Genomic DNA, 12,021 nt, shown 5'->3' on the forward strand with positions numbered 1-12,021 from the left:
TCTCAGCTCAGGTCTTGATTTCAGGGTTGTGAATTTAAGCCCGGCATGGAGCCTACTTAAAAAAAAAAAAAAAGGATTTAAATGTTTTGGGGGCACCTGGCTGGCTCAGTTGGTAGAGCGTATGACTCTTGATCTGAGGGTCATGAGTTCAAGCCCCACGTTGGATGTAGAGCTTACTTAAAAAAAAAGAATTTAAATGTTTTTATTCACAGAAGTAATAATAACAGTAATGGCCTCCATTTATTGAGAGCTTACCACTGTGGGAAGTTGTTTAACTACATTAATTATGCTTGTGAAGTACACAGTGGTGTTCTCATTTTATAGATGAGGACACTGAGGCTCAAAAAAGTAAAATACTTTTTCTGAGGTCACCTAACAGTGAAAGCAGATTCAAACTTAGCTTGTAAGTTAGCTAATAGTATTGGCCCAATTAATTTCCAAAGGCCATAGTTCTTTTCATTCATCTATACCTGGGTTCAGCAAACTTTCTATAAGGGGACAAAGAATAAATATGTTAGTTTGTGGGCCATATAGTTACTGTTGCAGCTACTCAACACTGCCACTGTAGAGTGAAAGCACTCATAACTTACGCATAAATGAATGGACAACAGCAGTGTCCTAATAAAACTTTATTTACAAAGTCAGATGTTGGGTCAGATTTGGACTATGCACAGTAGTTTGCTGATCTCTGATCTGTATTGCTGTAAACATAGCTAGATGCTAGCTAAAAATAAAAGCCTTAGGGATAAACTAAAATTAGAATTAATAGCAAATGAGCCTTTTTAAGGATTCTGGTGACCAAAGTCAACGAAATAATGTAACTGAAACGTTACAGGTCCTGTAGGAAAAGAAATTCAGCCCTCATATGGGCCAAGTACTGTAATTTATAAATGATTTCTTAGCTTAAAAAAAAACCCCTAATCTATATTCTTTAAAACTGTCAAGGTCATAAAAATAAGGAAAGACCAAGAAACTCACAGAATCAAGGACTGGATGTGGTGTGGTATCCTGGTTTGATCCTGGAACAGAAAAAGGACATTAATGGAAAAAAAAAAATGAAATCCAAATAAAGCTTTGTGGTTAAGTTAGTCGTCTTGTATTAGTGTTAATTTCTTAGTTTTGATACTGTGCCGTGGTTGTGTAGAATGTTAACAGGAGAACTTAGACAAAGGTACACAGCTTTGCAACTTTTCTGCAAATCTGGAATTACTGCAAATAAAAAGTTAAATGGTGTTTATTTATTGTTTATTTATTTATTTAGATTCCTAAACTTAACTCTAATATAGAAGCCCAAGTGAATACTGAGTCTGAAAGTAAATACAATTAAGTTGTGGTCTTGTTAAAAATAATATTAATAACACTTAATCTGAATCAACCTAAAATGGAATTTAAACCTTAGGGGCCTGAACTGCCATTAAAATAATATTGTGCTGCTATTTATGTACTGAAAACGCCTGCTACAGAGAAATGCACTTCACTGTAGAGACAACAGAGATGTTTGTTTTTCATAGCACTAATGTGGATTGACAAATTGCTTGTTCCAAAGTTTAAAATTATATAGAGATGACCTAGAATAGTGTGTGAGAAATTATTTACAAAGATTGCCACTGCCAAGTCTTCTAAACACATACTGATGATTACTGCTCAGTAAACAACATGAACGTTGCCAATCACTTTACCCAGATGCTTTTCATTAACATAAAAGGAAAAAATCTATCTTAGCCTTAATATAAGCCTGGTACTAAAACCTGGTAAAGGTAACATAACAGAACTATAGACTAATTTCAGCTGTGACTAAGATACATAAGTCATAGATCAAATAGTATCAAAGAGAATCACGCAGTACACTTTTAAGTGCACCATGATCATACACAGATTATTTCAGGCACGTAGGGTTGTTTTAATATTTGGGAATCTACTATTATAATATAAAACCAGGACCTCAAGGTTAAAAATAAACATATGACTGTTTTATTGGATGCGGAAATGACATTTGATTAAAAACATTTTTTAGGGCGTCTGGGTGGTTCACCTCGTTGAGTGTCTGACTCTTGGTTTCAGCTCAGGTCATGATCTCAGGGTCGTGGGATCAAGCCACGAGTTGGGCTCTATGCTCAGCCATGGGGTCTGCTTGAGATTCTCTCCCCCTTTCTCTCCCTCTCTCTCTGCTCCTCCCCCTTCTCACATGATCTCTCTCTCTCTCTAAAATAAATAAATGAAATCCTAAAAAAATTTTTTTTTAATTTCTTCATAGAAACTTTTAGAAAGCTAGAATTGGACAGACATATTACTAATATGATAAAAAAAAATCCATCTCGGGCGCCTGGGTGGCTCAGTCGTTGGGCGTCTGCCTTCGGCTCAGGTCATGATCCCAGGGTCCTGGGATCGAGTCCCGCATCGGGCTTTCTGCTCGGCAGGAAGCCTGCTTCTCTCTCTCTCCCACTCCCCCTGCTTGTGTTCCTGCTCTCGCTATCTCTCTCTCTCTCTGTCAAATAAATAAATAAATAAATAAAATCTTTAAAAAAAAAAAAATCCATCTCAAACCAATGAATTTCTCATATGATCAGTTTATAATCAAATAATTCACATTAAAATATGGAACAACATTCTCACCACCACGCTGTTGTCCGGGAAAAGGGATGAAAACTAAAAAGATGAAGATGAATTTTGCATTGGTTACATAAGATTTAATCACTTAAGAATCCCAGTGAAGTTACTGGTCATAGAGAATAGCAACAAACCATATGTGCCCTCGGCAAACGAACAGCAATGTTCAGAGATTGATAACGAAGGCAAACTTAATTACTAATAAGGGAGGGGCACCTGGGTGGCTCAGTTGTTAAGCATCTGCCTTCGGCTCAGGTCATGATCCCAGGGTCCTGGGATCGAGCCCCGCATCAGGCTCCCCGCTCGGCGGGAAGCCTGCTTCTCCCTCTCCCACTCCCCCTGCTTGTGTTCCCTCTCTCGCTGTGTCTCTCTCTGTCAAATAAATAAATAAAAATCTTAAAAAAAAAAAGATTTTAAAAAAATCACTAATAAGGGAAATAAAACATCTCAATAAATGATGATAATTACCATGTGCCTATTTAGAAATATTTCTATGATGTCACTCCTTGCCAAAAGAGCAGGTAAAAGCACTTTCAATAAAATTATCAATTCAAACCATAGACCATGATTGTGAAGTTCATCTGGAAAAATAGGCAAAAAAATCTAAGATTTTCCTGTTGTCATGTTTTATTTTTTTATTTTGAAATACTTGCAGTCTTAAAAAATTATTGCAAGAATAATAGAAGATCTCCCTCGACACTGTACCAGATTCACCAACTTTTAACATTTCGCCACATTTGTTTTCTCATCTTCCACCCCCGACATACACATTGGTATGCAGACACACAACTTACATTTTTCTGAATAATATCAGAGTGAATTACATACATTATGCCCTTTACACCTTAATGCATCAGTGTATATTTCCTAAGAATAAGGTTATTTTCTTGTGTAAAAACGGTACATTCAGGAGAGTTAGCAGTGATGTGACACTCTTCTTTATAGTCCACCAGAGTGTATTTGATAGCATTTATTCCCTTCAGTTCAGAATCCATTCCAGGCGTGCACATTGCATTGATGTTGCATTTTGTCTTTCATTCACTTTAATCTGGAGCAGTTCTTCAACCTTTCTTATCTTTCATCACATGGACGTTTTTCACAAATATGTACCAGGTATTTTATACAGTATTTCTCAGTTTGGGTTTGTCTGATATTTCTTGATAATTCGGTCCTAGTAATGCATTTTTAGGTGGAATGTTCTGTAACTGAGGTCCTGACCTTCTCAGGGAATCACATCCAGAGGCACACACATGGGGATGCCTCTCAGGTTATATTAAATTTGATCACCTGGTCAAGGTGTTGTCCAGTTTCTCCACTCTGTAGTTACTTTTCCTCCCTTCGCAATCGAGAGAAGACACTTTAAGACCAGGCACATAACCTACTCCTCAATCAAACTTATCCTATAAATGAGCATCTGTTGATGTTTCTTGTATGTACCAATCTTGGATTCCCACCACTCCTCCACATTTGTCAGTTTTTCCCCCATTCATTTTTTCCACTCATTCATATTTTTGTTAACAGTATGGACTTCGACATTCCTACTTTGTTCAGTAGATTATCATTCATTGCAGTCTTTGTGTATTGTGATGCTCAAATCGTCCCAGATTTGGCCTGTGGAGGCCAGTTCAGGCTGGCTTCAGTGTCCTTTTGACACGTTCCTGTCATCTTAAGAGCACTTCTTTACTTTCCCGCACAACACAGTATTTCAAGCTCATCTTGTACCTTTCCTGCCCTAGCCCTGGAATCAGGCATTTCTCCAAGGAGCCATGATTCCTTTTAGTGGAGAATGGTTTGGAGCGCTAGGTATATTAGGTGATAGTGGGAGTCTTTGCTTCTAGTCCCTTAGAAAGAACAAAGCTAAGAAATAGATGTGTGTTCATGTATACCCAATGGAGTTCCTCTTACCTTTCCTAATTCCATGTTTCTGTCTTCCGTCCACAGTGAAAACTCTGATTCTCAAAAGAACACATTTACTCATTTTTTATTTCTACAATATACAGAAGAAGTTGTTTCAGAATCCCTGTACCCACTCTCATATGCAAAACAAATCTACCAAAAAGAACACAATATTTGTTGGTCTTTTTTCCCTACTGGCAATTTGTAGTCAAAGCATTTTAAAGTTATTTGGATGATTTCTCTGTCTCTGTCCCCTGTGTGGTTAGTTTATTTACTGGAAATAAGACTGGACTCATCTGTTTCCATTTGCATTTAGCTTTCAGTTTCTTTTAACTTTCTGTTGACTTAATTTTATCTTTTGAAGATGTTAGAACATTGGCTTACCTCCTAAACGTCAAAACTCTATAGCTAGGTACACTCACAGAGCTATCACTCCCTTCCACCAGTTTCCTCCCTCCCTCAAGTACCAATTTCATTGTTTTCTGGTTTATTTTTCTTGTATTCCTTTTTTTTTTTTTTTTTACAAAAATAAGCAGAAAAATATATACTGATTTTTCCAAAGGTGTAGTATACCATATAAGCTTTTATGCACTTTGGTTTTGGGGGGTTTTTTTGTTTGTTTTTTTACTTAATATATCCTGAAAGTCGTTTTCCTATTAATTCATTGAACTCATCATTCTTGTTCTTTTTTGCATAATACATTTTGTGTTTGTATCATAGTTTATTCAATCAATCTCCTGTGTTTGGGCATTTAGTTTGATTCTAAGATTTTGCAAATACAAATAATGCTACAATGAATAACCTGGCGCATTTGTATTTTCACACTGTTGGAGGAATGTCTTCGGACAATTTCCTAGAAGTAGGATTGGTGAATGGAGGGATAAACGGTGCATAGTTTGGTTAGGTATTGCCAAATTCCCTGCAATAGGACTTGTATCATTTTGCATTTCTACCAGCTATGAACAAGAGTGCCTGTTTCCCCAGAGCCTCACCCACTGAGTATGATGTCAGGCTTTTGAATATTTATCAGTGTTCTAGATAAAGAAGTGGTATCTAAGTATAATTTTCATTTAATTATAATTATAATATAATTATAAAAGAAGTTGAACGTCTTTTCATAGATTTGAAGTCTGTTGTGTGCCTTTTTTTTAGTGAATTGATTTTTCATGACTTTCACCTGTTTTTGTGGAGGAGTTTTGGTCATTTTTTAAAAGTTGCTTATGTATTAAGGAGGTTCACTCTTGTGGAGATATTGCAGATATTTTCTCTCAGACCGTTACTTGATTTTTTGACTTTGCTTCTCTTGTTTCTTGCCATCCAAAAACTTTTTGAATTGGAATAACCACAAATGAGGGTTTTTGTTTTCAGATCTGAACATGTAAGATAAAGATGTAGGAATTGAATCAGTATAGTTAAAATGAGAAAATAGACAGAAAGGTCATTTGGATAAATGGTCTCACAGTAGATGCAAATATAAGTATACAAATGTGTATGTGTTTTATAATTTTAGTACATGATCAAAGTAGCATTTCAAATCAGTGATGAAAAGAGATAGTTATTTAAGAAGTATACTGGACAGTCAGTTAACTGTTTAAGAAACTAAAGTTGGGGGTGCCTAGGTGGCACGATAGGTTAAGCATCCTACTCTTGCTTCCCCCTCAGGTTGTGATCTCAGGGTCGTGAGATCAAGCCCTGTGTTGGGCTCCGCACTCAGCGCAGAGTCTGCTAAGATTCTGTCTCTCTCTTTCCCTCCCCACCTCAAGTAAATAAACAAATCTTTAAGAAAAAACTAAAGTTAGACCTCTACCTTTAATAGTCCATCAAAGAAATTTTAATTAAATCAGTTAAATAGTTAATAAATGAAACCATCAAAATCCTAGAAGAAAATATTGGCTAATCATCTCAGTTTTTCTCAACCTCAGCACTACTGAAATCTGGACTAGATAATTCTTTGCAGTGAGGGGCTGTTCTGTTCATTGTACCATGTTTAGCAACATACCTAGCCTCTCCCTGCTAGATATAAGTAGCACCTTCCCAGCCATGACAACCAATAAATGTCTCCAGACATGGTCAAATGTCCCCAGGGGCTGGGGAGTGGGGGCAAAATCACCCCTAACTCAGAACCACTGATAATATCATCTCAACTAGTAGAAGCATACCACCCAAGGATAAAATTACAAAGAAAAATTTTTGAAAATGTTTGCTACATAGGAAGAAAAAACTTTAGCACTTAAAGAAGTTATAAAGTTGAAATTCACCCAACAAATTGGAAAATATAGCATAAATGACATTCACATGACATAAAAAGTAATCGATAAGATGACCATCCCAATAAAAAAATGGGTGAAGGGCACAGACATTCACAAAGGAAGAGATCTAAATGGCCAGATAAATGAATACCAAAATATATTCAACTATCCTAATAAATAAATCAAATCAAAATAAAACATGAATAAATAAATGCAGGATGCGTGCTTTACCTTTAATATTGGTAAACCTTAAACTTACTTAGCATGGGTATGGAGAGACAGATAATTTCATAAAGTGGAAGAAGTATAAATAAGTGTAACGTTGATGAAGCACAATAGGAGATACATATTAGACCTTTCAAATACATATCTATAGCTTTGTCCATGCAATTCTACTTCGGGGCCTTTCTCCTAAGGAAATAGTTGAACTGTAAAAAAATTCATTGCAGTACTATTTATAATTGCTAAACAATGGGAAAAGCTATCTGTCTAACAATAAGGAGCTAGTCAGATAAATTAAGGCTTATGCCCAGATAATCAGATACATAAGGTCAGTACTGGCAACCGACCGTTTATACTTAAACACGAGAAAATATAGTGAGAAACAAAGCAACAAAATTGTGTATGTGTATTTATATATCTCCAAGATAGATGACACATCTATTTCTCTTTTTCTCTATTTATATAAAATTGTTAATACAGATTGTCTTTAGTGGCAAGACCATAGAATTTGTTCATTTTTACATTTATATTTTCTAATACTTTTGCCAGTGAACATGAATAGTTTGTATAATAAAATTAAAGAACAGGGAGAAATAAAACATTTTTACATCCTCTGTCCCAATTCCAATTTTAGAAAATTTCATAAAATTTTAATAGTAAAAAAAAAAATAAGGGATTTTCTACAGTGGTGTTCATGGAAGCATTTTTTTTTATAACTGGAAGAGAGAATGATAATAGTAATGTCCCAAAATGATTATCCATATGATAGGCTACTCTGCATAGACAAAGAAACTGGAAGAATGTTTATCAAACCATTAACCGTGCCTATTTCTGAATCAGGCCCGTGGGTGTTATTTTCTTTTTGTGTCTTTTCTCCGTATTTCCCAAATTTTTACTCATGAACAGATTGCTCATTTCTTCAGAACAAAGTGTGTTTTTACAAGTCTAAACGAATATCTTCTTGTTACTGTTAGCCATATAAACATTATAAAAGAAACGGAGTGGCTAAATTTAGTATGGGAACAGCATTTTCCTTTTTGTATGCGTGCTTGTGTGTCTTAATGGCAAGTTCTCCACTTTTCTGTGGGAATGGACTAAAGGCAACTCACCTCAAACTTGATTTATCCTATTGTAGGTTGCTTCAGGTGAATGCAATGAGGACACCGAAGTTTATAACATCACCCTCTGTACTGGGGATGAACTCACTCTCATGGGGCAGGCAGAAATCCTGTACGCAAAGACTTTCAAGGAAAAGTCACGACTCAACACAATTTTCAAAAAGATCGGGAAGCTCAATTCCATCAGCAAGCTGGGAAAAGGCAAAATGCCATGCCTGATCTGCATGAATCATCGGACCAATGAAAGCATTAGCCTGCCATTCCAGTGCAAGGGCAGATTTAGCACCCGGAGCCCCCTGGAACTTCAGATGCAGGAGGGCGAACACACCATCCGCAACATTGTGGAGAAAACCAGGCTCCCCGTGAACGTGACTGTGCCCAGCCCTCCACCCAGGAACCCGTACGACCTCCACTTCATCCGCGAGGGGCATCGCTACAAGTTTGTGAACATCCAGACCAAGACAGTGGTGGTTTGCTGTGTGCTGCGGAACAACAAGATCCTCCCCATGCACTTCCCTTTGCATTTGACGGTCCCCAAGTTTAGCCTTCCAGAACACTTGGTAAAGGGAGACGTGTGGCCCGAGACCCTGGTCCATCACTGGCTGGGTATCTGCCAAGAACAGTTCGACATCGACGAGTATTCCCGGGCTGTCCGGGATGTGAAAACTGACTGGAATGAGGACTGCAAGAGCCCCAAGAAGGGCCGGTGCTCTGGCCACAACCACGTGCCCAATTCTCTTAGCTATGCCCGCGATGAGCTCACCCAGTCCTTCCACCGGCTCTCCGTCTGTGTGTATGGCAACAATCTCCATGGCAACAGTGAGGTGAACCTCCATGGCTGCAGGGACCTGGGGGGCGAGTGGGCCCCCTTTCCTCATGACATCCTGCCCTATCAGGACCTGGGTGACAGTGGGAGCGACTACCTTTTCCCGGAAGCCGGTGAAGAATCGGCAGGCATCCCGGGGAAGTCAGAGCTTCCTTATGAAGAGCTCTGGCTGGAGGACGGCAAGCCCAGCCATCAGCCTCTCACGCGTTCCCTGAGCGAGAAGAGCAGATGCGATCAGTCTAGAGGGTCCGTCCGGTCCAAATGTGCGACCTCTCCTCTTCCTGTGCCCGGAACTCTGGGAGTAGCCATGAAGTCTTCAGAGATTGCCCTACCTCCACCTCCAGTGCCTCCCAAATCTGAAGCCGTAAGTCATTTCTGTTCTCTAGTGATGTGTCAGTCCTTCCGTCTCTCTGCTCGGTCACCTACTAATTTATCTTCTTTCCTAATGAAAGGAAAACTTCCCAGTGGGAAATGATCGGGATGAGCAAATTTGCTTCATTTGGAGTGAAATATAAATGCCGGCTAGATTATTTTTACCAGTTAGGAGTTCAAGTTTTTAAAACCTTGAGAGTTTTGAATAGGAAGAGGTTTAAACATGCCTTTCGCTGCTGCCTGGAGAATGGATAATAGGGAGGAGGGGGCAGACAGTGGGAGACCAGAGAAGAGGCATTACGGTACGGGAGGTATGAAATGACGATGCCCTGAACCACAGCAGCTGGTAGCAGTGGATGGCGGGGAGCAGTGAGCTGCTTCAGAACGACCGACAGTACTTACTGATAAATTGGGTGTGGGTAGTGAAGGAAAGAGGGAAATCAAGGAAAACTCCTAGAATTTTAGCCTGAGCAACAGAGTGGATATTAGTGCCAGTTACAGTGGTGGGGCAGATGAAGGAAGAGTAGATTTATTTGGGGGAGAGGGGCGGGGGTGGGGATCAAGAGACATCAGCATGGTTTCTAACTCTTCCAACTTCCCTGAAGTTACATTGAGATCAAAGCATGGTAGGTGTGCTTGTGTACACGGACACACACCAGAGCAGAACCCGAGCCAGAGTGCTTCTGTTTAACACCTTAAACAGAACTCATTCACGGCTCCAGAGGCTTCTATCAAATCTTACTGTAAAAAGGTCAGTACAGGACAGGAGAAAGGGCCCTCTGTTTTGACCATGTTCTTTCATTGACAGGCACTCTCTGAACCCTTGCTCCTTGTTTTTAACCATTGGATTTCATTATATCTGAATCGAGAAAGCATCAGAGACATTGGGTATAGTTCTGTTCATTTATTTGACGGTGTACTGCAATTTTTTTTTCCTATCTCTGGCAGAATCCTTTAAAAAAAAAAAAAAAAAAGCTTACACAAATCACAATAAATAGAAGAATTCAGAACCCATCTGATTGAAGCACATTTAGGGGGAGGATGTCTCCGCATGCATCTATTCTCTCTGCTCCCCGTGGTGGTCTCAGGACACCTCTGTGGAACCCTGCAGCTGTGCAGAACCCAGTTTCAAAACCATGGAAATACTGAGTGGGATGCAAGAAATAGGACCATAAATAAGACCTGCACTCTGGACTCTGGTATCTTTCAATTTTATAGGGAAGTTAACAAATGAAATGCAATGACTGTCATACAAGTTAAAATGTGATAAACAATAGAAGAGAGATAGACACAATGTGTAGGAATTCAGAGGAGAAAGAAATTTCTAGTTGGGTGATGCATGAGAGAAGTCTTCATGGAGATAATGGCATTTTAAATGAGCTGAGGGAACATGCATGAGTTAAAAGAGCAGAGAGATGAGAAAGAAGGACATTCCAGACAGAATAGCATGAGCAAAGGTATGGAAGGAAGCTGGGACAGACAGGTGAGGGAAAACAGAAAGTGCTGTTGAGTTGGTAGAATAGGGTGATGAGAATGTATGGAAGGGGAGTGATGGCTGAAAAGGCTGGAGCCAGGTCATGGACAGCCCTGAATGTTGGGCAGGCATCCTGCTTAACTGTCCATGCAGGGACCTCATTGCTACAGAGTTTCCTGAGGGGGACTCCTCCCCCACCCCGGCTGTTTGCTCTAAGATGCAGGAACTCCCCAGAGATTGCAGACCTGGATTTTACCTTGCTCCTTGGAGGATCTTCCGTAGACCTCAAGACACAAGCCCAGAGATCCCAGTACCTAGTAGGGGCTGTGGAAAATTTCGGGGAAGTCTTGGTGAAGTTTAGAGTCCTTGGTACTTTTATTCATGTCAGAGGATATTCCCCCACTCCAACCCACCCCCAAAAAAGCAGGTAAAAAGTCAGGGGACAGTCCTCCTGGAAAGTAAGCAGTGGTCAGTGTGTCTCAACTCAACTATATATTTGATGTTACTGGAAGCTTGGAACCCTGATCTTCAATAGGAGTGTGACCAGGTGAGCTGTTCCTATAGAACTTTGGTCCTACTTGGCACATAGTGGGAACTCATGTTTGTCAGATGATTGATTGACTCATCCGTAATGGTCATATGCAAAGTCATTATGTAACTAAGTCTAGAAATAGGAAGCTAGCGCCAGTTGTTTTTTCTGTGGCGTAATAAAAGATGAGTAAGAACATAAATATTAAGAGGCTGTATTCTTGACCTTGGTACTAAAAAATATGAGAGTTAAATTTGAAAGCAAAAGCAAACTTCACAGGAGGAGATTTTGGTCTCTAGTCTCAGATGTAATGTCTTACAAGAGAGTCTTTTCAGAGCATGTCCAGTGTTTATAGAATGCTATAATCTTAAAAAAAATTTTTTTAAACACCTGAAATCACTTAATTTACTTTAAAAAATTAGGCATTTCCAATGAAGTCATATTTTTTCTTGGCTCTGTGACCATGAAATGAGTTTTCCATTTTTAGGAACTATGTGGGATCCAAAGAAACGTCATAATTGTTAGATGTGGCTTCAGCTTGTAATTTTCAAAAGGGAACTTTAATGGGGCATAAATTCAAGCGTTCCCACAGAATTAAATAAAACTTCTCTGGAAAGTTATACTGGAGTGAGTCCTGGGAGAAAGACATACCATGTACCTAACAGCTATCCTGCCTGATAATTAAATACAGTGATAAGCTTTCAAGTGAGACATCATCTGGGAAGGTG

General features: G+C 39.1%; 1 protein-coding gene across 3 annotated transcripts in view; it reads left to right on the top strand.

Annotated features, from left to right (window-relative positions):
• The window catches only part of GAREM1 (GRB2 associated regulator of MAPK1 subtype 1), a 196,263-nt gene that overhangs the window by 165,094 nt on the left and 19,148 nt on the right, over positions 1-12,021 (top strand). For all 3 annotated transcript variants that reach the window (XM_078060464.1, XM_078060462.1, XM_078060463.1), the window contains one exon: positions 8,110-9,282. In XM_078060464.1, the coding sequence (XP_077916590.1) occupies positions 8,110-9,282 (1,173 nt within the window). The remainder of the gene's footprint in view (positions 1-8,109; positions 9,283-12,021) is intronic.

Source organism: Halichoerus grypus, chromosome 13 (genome assembly GCF_964656455.1).
Source record: "Halichoerus grypus chromosome 13, mHalGry1.hap1.1, whole genome shotgun sequence".
Lineage (NCBI taxonomy): Eukaryota > Metazoa > Chordata > Mammalia > Carnivora > Phocidae > Halichoerus > Halichoerus grypus.